The sequence below is a fragment of the Strigops habroptila genome, chromosome 8 (assembly GCF_004027225.2).
Source record: "Strigops habroptila isolate Jane chromosome 8, bStrHab1.2.pri, whole genome shotgun sequence".
Taxonomy (NCBI): domain Eukaryota; kingdom Metazoa; phylum Chordata; class Aves; order Psittaciformes; family Psittacidae; genus Strigops; species Strigops habroptila.
The window spans coordinates 23,503,259-23,516,368 of NC_044284.2; the positions used below are offsets into that span (position 1 = coordinate 23,503,259).

At 48.7% G+C, this 13,110-nt stretch overlaps 2 protein-coding genes across 2 annotated transcripts in view; both read left to right on the top strand.

The window, feature by feature from the left end:
- Window positions 1-5,737, top strand: part of ACAP2 (ArfGAP with coiled-coil, ankyrin repeat and PH domains 2) — a 72,802-nt gene extending 67,065 nt beyond the window's left edge. The window contains exon 23 of the mRNA XM_030495327.1: window positions 1,113-5,737. Within this exon, the coding sequence (XP_030351187.1) occupies window positions 1,113-1,216 (104 nt within the window). The 3' untranslated portion in view covers window positions 1,217-5,737. The remainder of the gene's footprint in view (window positions 1-1,112) is intronic.
- Window positions 5,738-5,742: 5 nt separating this feature from the next.
- The window catches only part of XXYLT1 (xyloside xylosyltransferase 1), a 33,180-nt gene continuing 25,812 nt past the window's right edge, over window positions 5,743-13,110 (top strand). The window contains exons 1-2 of the mRNA XM_030495329.1: window positions 5,743-6,239; window positions 12,175-12,322. Of these exons, the coding sequence (XP_030351189.1) occupies window positions 5,826-6,239; window positions 12,175-12,322 (562 nt within the window). The 5' untranslated portion in view covers window positions 5,743-5,825. The remainder of the gene's footprint in view (window positions 6,240-12,174; window positions 12,323-13,110) is intronic.

Below are 13,110 nucleotides of genomic sequence, written 5' to 3' on the forward strand. Positions count from 1 at the left end.
GGGGAGCAGATAAAATCTTTATGTTCAAATACATGATGAGAGAGATTTTTAGGTTAGTTTCTTTGTCATGCTATTAATCAAGCTGTCAGCAAGAAACAGTAGTACTGGGATCTTATGTCCTCTGTGGTTATCTGCGTTGGGAAGACAGTAAAATTTGGATAGCTGCACAGTTCCTGACCAGACCAAATGTTTTACGCATTTAATTCCCTCTGAAGGGCAATAGGGTATGGTTAATGTTCTTAAATGAAACCTGAACTCAAGGCCCAAAATGCCGCAGCAGATAAATGTAAAAATGTCCTTTTTAAAGTGGCAAAAGAATGAGTTGGCAATGGCTCAAGAAGTAATCATTCCTGAATGTGTTTTCCTGTGTAGACAGGGAGGGGGAGGGAGACGGGCCTGGTGGAAATTGCTGCCATCCCTCATTTTGGGATATGCCCTGGTAGTCAAGTTGTGTTTAAGCACAAAGGGTAAAGACGTTTAAGGAAAGTATCATGTCTCTTTTAGATAAAACTAAAAGATGTAATGAATGTTCAGTAATACATCTAAAAATTTATATTTGCTGAAGACCAAAAGGAGATAGGAAGAATAATTTCTATGCTTAGGATTGCTTTTTATTTTTTATAGTGTTGCTTGCTGATTTGTTTCTTTCATAGAGAGTTCTGTCTGTAAGACTTCTGACCTTTGTTTCCAAGTAAATCTTATTTACATTACAAATTATGCTATAATTCAACTTTTCTGAAGAGAATCTTGGTTAGCACCTCCTTGCAGAAAGGATTTTATTCTTTAGTAGCTAATAAACATTTTTCTTTTTCCGTTGCTTTAAAATGCTTTCATTTTTTCCTTTCTAACTCTGAACTTTCCTCTGTGTGGCTGCCTGTGAGGTACAATTTCAGGTATTGTTTGGCTTTGTTTAATTTGCTTCTACAGAACATGCATGCAAGTAAAAACAGTCCCAAAGAGTTCACATCAGCATCATTCCATCTTTAAGTAATCTTTAAACATGAATAAGAGTTACACAGTAATTGGTAGTACAGTAGGGCATTTGTGTAATGGTGGGTGATGTTAACTAACACAAATGTTTAAAACTCTTTCCCTTTTCTTTTTCTACCTAGGAGATGAAATTTATCAGGACATTTTCCGTGACTTTTCTCAAATGGCATCAAATAACCCAGAGAAGCTAAACCGTTTCCAGCAGTCAGATTCCCAGAAGTCTTAAGTGTCAAGAAGAAAAAGAACCTGATCCTTGTAGTGCAAGTCTTTTTTTACTTTAACAGAATGAATTATATGTGTTGTGTTAGTTTGGATAAAATGACCACTCCAATGTAGCTTTAGATTGTGGTAGCTGGGGGAAAGTATGAGTTGTTTTATGTTCTACAGTATGTATACCTCAGCAGCTGAAGAAAATGTTTATAAAAAGGAATACCTGCTAGCTCAGTATAAAAACAGTACCTGTTAGCCAGTACAAAGTTTGTCTGTGATTCGTACCATAAGGTAGCGGAGCAAAGCTGTGTGCATTGCAGACTCCGGGTGGCAGGATGATCAGACCAGCTTTGCTATTTAGTCTGCCTACTGTCATCTGTCTCCCTGTTGCCGTAAAGAATGTGCCTCTGACAAGAAGGTCTGGATTGCATTTTCTGGGACTGTTTGGAAGGGAAATCGGGTAATGACTGACTTGGCTGTCCTTCTGTTTGTGAGTCTGTAACTTAACAGATTCTCTTGTTCCTATGCTGACCCTGGTTAGAGGTAGGCTGTTAATAACAAGATGTGGTAACTCCTGCTCTTTTGCAAGCTCTTTCACAGTGGAAACTTTTACACCAGGCTGGCCTTTATGGTAGTGACTGCAGGTCAGTCACAATAGGTATATATCCTGGAGGACCAAACTTTTAAGAGTGGTCTGTTTTCCTTTTGTCTCTTAAATGAAGCTTTCTGTGCAGCAAGTATACTTTTAAATAAGTATGTGGAACCTTTCATGAAAAATAAACTTAATCCTCTGGACATGATGTGAGATTTCTAGTATTTTGACATCAAGACTTGAAATTTGAGACATGAAAGTAAATATTGAGCCAATGGAGCTTGTGTAGAACAAACTTAGGAAGCCTAGGAAGGCTGTTTGTTACTTCTTCTTTTTGATGTCTTCGCCACTAGCCCTAAGCTGAATATATAAAATTTTATATGTAATGCAACCACTGTATATCAGGAATCAGTATACTTTATATAATCTGCAAAGATGTGTATGTATACCTGTTGTCTAAACTAAAATATGCACAAGAAAACCTAGGAGTTTCACTGCACATTATTGTAAAGTAATGATGAACATGGTCTCCAGCTGTGTTCCAAGGGCAGCAACACAATTTGCTTTATTCAGTAGTGAGCGCCACTCTGACAATGTGCATGCATAAATGGTGTCTCTAGATACATGTTTGTGTCAAGTTATTTAATACCTAGATAGTAATCACCTGAAGCCCAAAACCAGCAAATGCAGTTCTTTATGCTCTATCTGCCCTGTGGACAACTCCAAGAGAATTTTTAGGCAACATAGCATCAATGTGAGGTTTTAATAATCCTAACAGCCATGGCATTATGCTAACCTGCTATTTAAATATAGTCTGGAAATGAATTTATTTTTTTTTTCTCAAAGTTGGATGAGATAAGCAAAATTGGGTAAAAAAAATTCTGTAACCTACGGTAAAATTAAACTTTCTGACATGTTAAATTTTAACAAGATACTTCAAATATTTATAATTTTGCATCGAATGTATAATAATGCATCAAATCTGGATGATTATTGCTGCAAAGTTAATAGCGTTTTAGAATTGCCCAATAGATTCTTTTTCCAAGCAGAAGAATGTTACAAACCACTTGTTGCTTCGTGTGTGGCCTAATTGTGCTAGGGAAAGCAGATTCTGCCCATTTAAACAGTCCATATAATCTGAATAATAAGCAATTTAGGAATATCACCTGTAAGTAGTAATTTCAAGTAAGTTAAATAGCTATCTGAAATAATAATATACTTCCTAATCCGCAATATTTAGCAGCAGTGGATGTTTTAGTAGACCTTAGAGAAAGTAAAATTCCTGGTGTACAGATGGGACGATGTAAGATATGAGTATGTATAGTATACACTTTAGACATAGGTTTTTCTACAGATTTGACTTTTGCAGCCTACATGACAGGCAGTATGTAGTGTGATTGGCTGTAATGTAAAGCTTAATGGCATAATCGCTGTCTCAGTCCATGCTGCTGGAAAATGTTTGAGACACTTATTTCAAATCTCCACCGGTATTTTCCTTCTTAGCCACAAAAATCTGTGACAAATTTTGCAGGACAACTTCCTGTAGACAAAAAAGATTCTTCCCTGTAGCTCTGCAGATCAATGTGCTGCATTCCCAAATCCCACCTGTCTGGGAAGCAGTGTTGGTCTATTTATGCTAAAGGACTAATAACATACCTGACCCACAGGCTGTATTACTTCTTGTCAGGAGCTCTGCAGTTTTAATGGTTCAAGGAGTAGGTGTGTTACTTCTGATCCTGCAGCCTTGTTCCCCAGTCCTCATAGGAACGCTAGGATGTCCTGTTTACATTCCATCAAAGTTTTTTTTTATTTTTTTTATTTTTTTCCTGGTCAGGTGCAACACGTGTTAGTATGTTGCTCATCAGCAAAAATGCCATTAAGTTACATGAAATGTGTTGAGGGCTTAATCCTACCAGACACGGGCCAGCTCAGTGCTCTGGAGCCTCTGTAACTCACAAGACTTAGACCTCAGTAATAGTACAAAGTATGATTATCACCAGGGTGCTGAAGATTTGGATTCCATATCAAGTTCTCAGGTGCTAATCTTCTGCTCAGTAACATTAGGAAACTTTGATTTTTATTACAATATAAATCTAGAATAGTAGACGGTAAGGCTCTATTGTGGGTTAACATTCACTCTGTACCTGATATTGAAAGCTTCAGTTCATGTTTCTCTGTAGGTATGAAATACAGTAGGTCATAATTGGTGAGGTACAGAGCAGTAGATGTGTGACACCATTTAAAATCAGCTTTCACGTGGATTTTTAGTGATTTACTAGATAGCCCATTGAAAGATTTTTTTATATTTTTCCCAGCCAGAGTTAGATCATGTGTTCCAAAAGTCTCTTGGAAAGACAGATGTCCATAAGCTTAACGTATATTCTAATGTACCTTGATTTCAGAGGCGTAATTTACTTTTGTTGCATGTTGGTGTCTGTGGCATCTCCTTAGTGTTCTGCATTATTTTGATTGTTCATAAGGTTTCATATTTTATGTTAATGTCAGTACAGTTATCATACTGAATTACGCCACTGAATTATATTAGACATGGTGAAATTTGTTCCCATAAAGTTGGGTGAAGGTGTTAGCTGGTACAAGTCTGTCTTTGCTTTCACAAGCTGCAGATGTTGCAGTCTGAACGCCTGTTTTGGTTGTTCTTTAGCACATTGTGGACTTCAGCCTCCTTTCCAATTGGGACCTAATCCAAGAAGTCACTGAAATCAGTGGCAGTCCTCCCACTGGTTTCAGCAGCTCTGCACTTTACCTTTTGTGGCTTCTACTGTCAGTGCTTTAAAGGACCTGTATTAATACTGCATTTTTCACTCTGGGGTTTTATGTTTTACCTGTTTTTATACTGAGCTGAAACAGTTCTAGAAAATGCAACCAGACCTTCCAACTGCTGCCAGCAAACCCCCATACAAGAGGAAGTTTCTCTTGTTTTGCAGTATGCCATCAGTACACAAATGTTGTCCAAATTATGAGAGTTCTCTTGGATGGAGCAAAAACTTTGTAGCACTGAAGAAAGAAAGGTGAGAGCTAGACTAAGGATAGGATTGGCTGTGATGTCTCCAGGACCTCGGTGCTTTTCTGCAGCCATCTGTTTTAAAGTGTGGATGTTAACTCTGCTGCTTCATCATGAAAATCTCAAGTGACACAGTGTCTATAAAAGGACGGTTTGATAGAATTACAAACGATGTGCAAGTTCTAAGGATGTTGTATTTTTACACTGTCAAAAGGACCGAGTGCATTATTCTGATTACTTAATATACTGAAAATATTTTGAGAGTCAGTTCTGCAAATTACTCTCTGCCCATTCACAGGTGCATGCTTTTTTCCCAAGTTAGAGTTTATGCCACTTGTTTGTGCAGCCTGAGAGCCATCAAGGTCTTGCACCGAAGTACGTTTTTAAAACAGGGACAGTTCCACAAAGGCAATACTGAGGAAAAGGATCAATGTACCACTGTGGTATATCCCCTTTCATATGCTTGCTTTACCTTTCTGCATACATTATTTTCTTGTTTCTCTTCCCATGGAAGGAGATGACAGAGGAGGAAAAAAATCCCACTCCCTTTTCTGTTAAGATGCCAGATTTTCCATGTTTTGATAGAAATCATTGAGCAGAGAGGTTATTCTATCTGAAATAATGTTTTTTTTCTTTTTTTTCCCTCTTTATCTATGACTCCCTCTGTATTTGGTGTTTCTTAAGCATTCCAGCAGTAAAATGCTTGTGGTCTCCTATGCACTCCTCCCCTTTAGGGTGTAGCTGTGAAGAACGTATAACCATTCAGTACGGCTGTAGACTTTGTATTTAGAACTTGAATGTAGTTTTCTGTAGCCGGTCGTTGTAAATGAGAGCAGACGCATTTATTACCTTTGTAGCCACTCGACTGTACATCCTGTAACGATTGTAAATACCGGACTTGATTAAACCTTTGTATGCTGTGACCGGCCTCACCGGGGGGGCGGGGTCGGATCGGGGGGGCGGGGTCGGGCCGGGGGGGGCCGTGTCTCGCCGCGGCGGCCCCGCCCCGTGATGGCGGCGCTGTCCCGCGCGGCGCGGGGCTGGGGCCGCTGGCAGCCGTGCGCGCTGGCGGCGGCGGCCGCTCTGGCCGTCTGCGCCTTCTACTACCTGGGCGGCGGCGGCGAGACCTTCTCCAGCGCCACCCGCCGCCTGCGCGCCACGCCGCCCGCGCCCGCGCACCGGCACCCGCCGCGCGGCGGCGAGGCGGCGGGCCGCGATCTGCACCTCCTCATGATGTTCACCAAGGCGGAGCGGAGTCCCGCGCTGCGCGACAAGGGGCGGGCGGCGCTGCGGTCGCTGCTGCGGCACGGGCGGCTGGGCGGCGGGGACGCGCTGCACATCCACCTCGTCACCGAGGGCGCCAGCCGCGACATCGGCTTCGGGCTGCTGCGGGACATGCTGCGCGGCGCCGCCTTCCGGCACAAGGTGCGGGGGGAAGGCGGGCGGGGGGGCGCGGCCGTGGCATACCTCAGTGTGCAGCGTCCTCTGGGCTCCGGCTGAGCCGCCTTCCTGCCAGCAGTCATCGTGAGGGGTTTCTGGGCAGCGCTTGTGCTCCGGTTAGGTGAAGGGAGCAGCACTAGCAGCTCCCCACAGAGAACCTTCCTCGCTGACAGCCCTTGCTCCAGTTCCGCACAGAGGGTGTTTGCTTCCTGCTGTGCTGGAGAAGGCTGCGGCTGTCCCCAGACACCCCCCCCAGTGAATCCTTTGGCGGGTTTGTTCTGTGCGAGCAGAGACCCCGCGTTCCTGCCGCTCCCGGCGCAGAGGTGTCCTGGTGCAGCTCCGGGGTTCTCTTACCCAGGACTCGGTGGGTGCGTGGCCTGGGAGCATCTCTGGTAAAACACTTCTGCAGAGGAGCAGTGGCTATGAGCAGTGCGGCTCCTCTCCCAGAGACCCTGTCGTCAGCCCTAGTTCAGCCCCTCAGGACAGCACCACGTGTGCTTGTGTGTCAGTGGCTTCCCAAGTGCTCCTGTGGGACTGTGATGGGAAAAGGCGTTCGCCCTGCTGCTAGAGGTTCTCGAAAAAGGGAGAGCCTGCAAAGGCTGGAGGGTTTCCATCTGCTACCTGCCGGACATACGGTTCTGCCTCCCAAAAATATAGTCGGTGCAGTCCATGCAAAGTCAGGTTTTCCTTCAGGTTAAGCAAGTGTCTGAAAGCTGGAGGAGCATAAAGTTCAGAGACTCAGGTAACTTGACTCCTGTCCTGATGTGCTGCTGCAGAGTGTTGCTTGGAACTGTTCTCTTCTTCTGCTGTAACTTTTAATTTCTCATCTTTCAGATATTTAATATTAGCTGAACTTTGCTGAGATGTAACTAGAGATGGAAACTTCATGTTGTTCATACTAGATTGGTTGTTGTTGGTAAATAATCCCACCTCTTCTTTTCCTTAAGCAGCGCTTTAGCAGTGCTGCTGCGCGGTCAGGTCCCATATCATGGTGGGTGACCAGCATGGTGCCAGCTGTGCTCAGCGGTCTGCAGGGAGGGGATGTGCACAGCAGCCTTCAGGAGGGTTCCTCTGTGCCTGCTGCAGCAGGTGGACTCATGCTGCCTCATGATGGTGCAGTGCAAATGCGGGGTGTGATGCCCTCACTCAGGGTTGTGATATTGTATCCCCATGGAGTAGGACATGGGCCCACCATGGTGTGCACATTCCTCACAGACACCCCTTGGTGCGTGTGGCTGCCTTGCTGCTGTCTGCTTTTCTCAGAAACCACATTACTCCTCTGCGGGCAGCCTTGCCAGCACGGCTTCTCCAGGGGGACACGGGCCTGTGAGCTGAATGTGCATGGGGTGGGACATGCAGCAATGTGGCTGTTCCAGGGCGGAACTGTTTGGTGCTGTGGTCTCGCAGCAAAGCGTAGCTGACGGCTTGGTGAGTAGGTCTTGGGCCAGAGCTGATCTCCTGGGTGTAAGCAAGCAAGCAGTATGGTCTGCAGGGCTTAGGTGAGATCTCACGGGGATTTACTCAGTGAGACAGCTTCTTCCCTCTCTCTGGGCAGAGCCTGCCGTGCCCTGGTTTCAGTAGCTAGCTGTGGTGGGCAGGATGCTTCATCCCCTTACCTGTTTGTGGGTAGAGTTCCTAGTGCAGAGCAGACGCTGTTCCCTGGTGCTCGAGCATACAGCCTTGCCCCTAACACTGCATCAGTTTCTGGCGGGCCAGTGGGCAACAGTGGCCTCATTATTTTTGCTGTAGCCTACCCCATTGCTATTTATCAGCAGGAAACATCACCCTAGCTTGGACCTTTGGTGCCACTAAAATGTTGAATGCTCAGGTAGAATCATAGCTCCAGTAGCAACACATTTCCATCCTGAGACCTCTCATTTCCTGGTTCTCCGGGTGTCCCTAGAACACTCTCATGGTTCTTACGTTGTTTTCCTAGAGCAGGCCCAGAGATGAGGCTTGATAAAGTGCTCAGAGGGCAGCTTGAGCTGCTGAGGCAGGATTGATAAAAACCCTCAAATTTTCCTCATGAGCTTGTGATTTGGGCTCTCCCTTTGGAGAGCCTTGCCCTTGTCTCCCCTCCCAACAGAGCTGGGATCAGTAGGGTCCCCTGTTGGAGTGAAGCCCAGGAATCAGACCTGGATCCCAACCCTTGGGGAAGGTCATAGGCCAGCTGCGCTCTTTCCCTAAGGAAGTTCAGGAATCTTCAAAATCTCCTGGAGATGGAAGCAGCCGGCTGCCTGCCAGGGAGAGAGCAGAGGGGCTTTGGGGTGCACGGCGGTAGGGTGTGTGGAGCAGCTCGGGCCCAGAACCCTCCTTGCTGGGCAGGACAGGGCAGAGCTGGGTGGTCATGACACGGCGTCACCGGTCCCACAGCGCCTGTACAGCTGTGTCCCAGGTGCGGAGCTGCGAGCGCAGCGTGACAGCGGCGAGCGGCAGATGGAGCTCTTGCTCTGCGATGTGGTGCCTGCGCGGCTCTTCGGTGTGGGGTGGAGAGCGGTGTGGATGGAGGAAGTTGGCCGGGAAGCACCGCGAGCAGCGGTGCCAGAGGAAGGACTTGCCGCACGCCGGCGCCCAGCCAGGACCTGGCCTTCCTGCCCATGCCTTGTCCTCAGAGAGCCTGGGCTTTTACCAGGGCTTCTACACTCGCAGTTGCAGAGAGCGTGTCCTACCCCGTGGGCTGCAGGGTGATCCTGCAGCCTTTCCTGCTTCCCAGAGAGCGGGAGGCGCCCGGGGGCGAGCACGGGCATGTCCCACTGACCGATACTGTGCTCACAAAGAGCCCCGGCTCGCCCTGTTTCCTGCAGCTCTGGGCTGCGTGCTCCTGACTCCTTGTGCTGATTCATATCGCTTATTTATTCCGTTCCCCTGCGAGAATAAAATTAACTCTGTGCTCTGCTCGCTGCTCTTCCCAGTTGCTTGTGTAGGTCAGCCCTGCGGAGGATGCTGCCAAATGCTGACTCCTCTACGGGTCTGGTGCTGTGCGAAGAGATGCTGGGGTGAATGTAGCTGAGCTGCTGTGGCTCCGCGCTTACAAAAGAGAGCTGCAGAGATACCTGGCGTGGGAAGGAGGGAAAGTTGAAGAGAAACAAAATGTGGATTGTTTTTTCCTAGTGAATTAATTGTAAAGGTCTTTTCTCAGTGTGGGACGTGTGTTTATAAAACTGTGCTTGCGGAGGAAACTCCTAGAACTTACTTTCCTTAATGCCCTCAGCAAACGTGGTTGGATTTAGCCACAGGGATTTACCGAAAGCTGCTACACAAATAAATAACAAAGTACAAAATTAGCAGCAGATCAACAAGCTGTGCCGAAGTCAGCAGCGGGGAGAGGAGAAGCCTTCCTGGAGAGGCTGGCCTGTGGCTGCGGAAGGAAAATTCAGCTGCTCAGGAGTTTGCTTTGCAGAAGTGCCTAACCAAAGGGTGGGCAAAAGGCGCAAATTTTCCTGTTTTCGTTGGCAGGGAATGGGAGGCAGATGATGCTATGTCTGGAGTTTCAGGAGTTTCAGGAGTATTTTTCCCATGATTTTTGTCCATTGGTGTTTGGCACTGCTCATTTCAGAGGTGACTGGTGTTGGTTTGACTTTATTTTCCCCCTGCTCAGCTGTTTCCTATGTGCTGTGCAGACCTCAGGCTGCCTTTCCTGGATGCAGAAGGGCGGTTGCAGGTGCTGTGTTTCTCCTCCGTGCTTCTCCAGTCTGGCCAGGCCCTGAGGCTGTCCCTGCCGAGCTGGGCTGGGAGCAGAGCATCGTGCATCCCAGTGGCGGCGGTACTAGTGGTGCTCAGCTCCGTGCATAGGCGAGTACCTTTGCCCTTGGGCAGTGGTGTTGTTTTGCTGTATTTGGTCACCTGGGGTTGCTTGTGCTTCTGTGCTGCTCTCCCGCCTGTTCCTGCAGCGCTGCTGGTGCTAACTGCGATGGCGATGCCGGCGCGCAGCTTGGCATGGCTGCTGTAACGTTACCAGTAATGGAGTTTCCTCCCCCGTGGTGTCTTGGGGAATATGCTGTGCTGTCCAAAGCCAGGTGTGGCTGCTGATGAGCTCTCCAATGCATTTTCCTGGTACATGTTGTTCTGTGTTTTTCCTCCTGCAGGCACTTGGCCCCGGGCCCAGCAGCCGGGACGCTAGCAGCGCGGCCGTCCCGCTGAGGGACGTGCTGGCCACGGAGCCTGTGTGAGGGCTCTCGTACAGCGCCCGGCTGACAGCGCATGTTTGGGGTGCCCTCCCCAGGACGGGGGGCTGTGGGGACTCTGCTGTGACTGTATCCCACCGTGAGCTTGGCCGTCGCGCCCAGAATCAGGATGGGCCCATCTCCTTGCCTTGTTCAGTGTACTGCAGGTCCCACGAGCAGCTCCCTGCCTCCAGTGAGCTCTGCTCTCATGCAAGAGTGCTTTTATCTGAGTAATGTTTTCTGCAAGAAGGTGGGGGGAGGAAGCTCCAGGCTGCTCGCTGCCTCCATCTCTGTGCCAGCCTTGCTGACCATCACAGCAGCCCCTGGTGCATCCCATAGAGAGGATGGTCATTGCCCCAGCTCAGAGCCACCTTTTCCTCTGAAGCACTTGATCTGGTTTAGTTGTTGGTTTGTTTGGGTTTTTTAAGGCAAATGCTCTGTCCTGCATGCTTAAGTGTATAATGTAGGGCTCCTTGCTCTTAAGCAGTTAAAGTTTTAGTAGGGAAAAGGAGTGAAACCATAGAATCATTGAATAGTTTAATTTGGAAGGGACCTATGGAGATCGTGGGGTTGAGTTTCCTGCTGAAGGCTGGGCCAGCTTGGGGAAGTGTCTCGGTATCCCTCAGACAAGAGGTATAGGCTCCCCTTTCCACAATTCAAGTACTGCTGCGAAGTCAAGTCCTCGCTGGCCTTCAGTTCCAGCAGGGCTCTTCCTGCTTTCCCTGGCCTGGAGAAAGCAGCGTGACCTCGAGGCTCCACATTTGAGTTCCTGCACTCCCCCTTATCCGCACCGGGGTCGTGTCCCTCATGTCTCTTAATAACCCTGACAATCCCTTTGGTTATCTTGCGTGATTCAGTGACCTGTGTCCTCCTGTGTGTACAATGAGCATCAGGCTGCATCAAAGTTCCTGTTCATTGGAATTTGACCAAATTAATTCTAAGCTCGCAACATTTCAGTAGCTGACAGGGTATGTCTGCAGTTGCTCCTGTTTGTGGCCCATAGCCATGACCTGCGCAGGCGTGCCAGGGCTCTTGGTAGTCCATGGGCTCCAGCAGGGCTGAGGAGTGCAGAGCAAAAGCCCCAGCACAAGCGGGCTGAGAGCCATCCAGAGAAGTTTCTCGGCTCTGCTGTAACTCCCGGTGCTTGGATTTTCCTCGGCGTGCTGTGGCCCGTCCTCCCTTTCCCCCTCCAGCCATGGCGGGACGTGCTGCAAAGCTTGCCTCCATGCTGGGCTGAGGCTCAGGAAATCCGGGCTGCGTCCCTGGCCCTGTCACAGCCTGCCTCTGGAGCAGGGAGCAAGTCTTAGTCCTCAGGATAAGTGATGTGGTCTGGCTTGCCTCAGAACAGCAGGATGCCAGAGCCTGGAGCAAACTGTGGCCTCTTTTGATAGACTCCATATGGGAGACCAGATACATGGTTGCAATAGGCAGTGGGAACAGACCAGAAAAAAACCACAAGACATTGAACACGCTTGATTGTGTGAATGGATTCGAGCCTCTGCCCATCTCACAGTTATGAAATGGCTGTAAAAATCCTTCCCTCCTTTCCCTGCTGCACTTGGCTGGCTCTCATGGCAGGGGGACCTGCAGGGGCCGGGGGAGTTGGGCCCCTTTGTGCAGCTGCAGTGCCACCAGCAGTATTTGTGCTTTAACAACCTCCCCCCTCGCCCCGTGCTGGTGCAGGCTGAGCAAAGGCTGCAGAGCTGGGCCCATCCCCAGAGGCAGCAGCTCAGTGGTGTTTCTGGTGTCTTTCCCAGGTAATTGTCCATGATGTGAATGAGCTGACGGCAAAGCTGTTTCCAATCGTCGAAGCCATGCAGAAACACTTCAGTGCTGGATCAGGGACCTACTACAGCGACTCCATCTTCTTCTTGTCAGTGGCAATGCATCGCATCATGCCCAAAGGTAAGGCACTGCTGAGCTGCTGCAGCAGCTGCCTGTGGCAACACAGGCTCTCCTTTTCTTCTGCATGGAGATGTTATCCAGTGCTATTTGAAGTGCAAAGAGAGTTAATAAACTTTGGGGATGGGCTCCTGGGGTTCTGCTCCTTCCTGTTAGTGTAACAGATCCTTCAGTCCAAGACTGCCCACATCCAGGTCTCCATTGGGGTGAGTGGCAGGAGGTTATCTGTGCCACACCGCAGCTGGCCCTGGTGTCTCAGCCTGAGATGGCAGGGGAGGTGAGACAGGAGCAAGCGCGCTTGCCCTTGTGTGTTTACAGCCCCCTTTCCCCTTGGGGTGTCAGCAGAAAGAGTTGCCACATGCTTGTGGTGCGGCATCAGCAGAGAGTGGTTGTTGAGCCTTTCCTCTTGGCTTCGGTGAGCTCTTGGAAAGCTTTGCTGATTAGCAGCCACTGATTGCTTAAGTTTCCTTATTGTGCCTTTGCTCTGCTGTTTTTGAGTGTGGGGACAACAATAAATTGCAGGAAAACAAGGCAGCTGGCAGCAGGAGCTTGGCTCAGTTGATGCCATATTTGCCTTTGCCAGCTGTGCCGCTGGTGCTTCTCCTGGGACCAGCATACTCTCTAGCCTTGGACCGGTCACACAAGGAGGGTGTTTCACCCCTGGGCTTCAAACCTTTCCCTGAGCTCCCCCAGCCCTGCCTGTTGCTTCCTGGCACTGGTCCCTGGTTTCTCCCAGCTGGCTGCCTTGCTGGCCTGACACACCAGTGCTGGCAGCATCCCCTCCTGGGCTG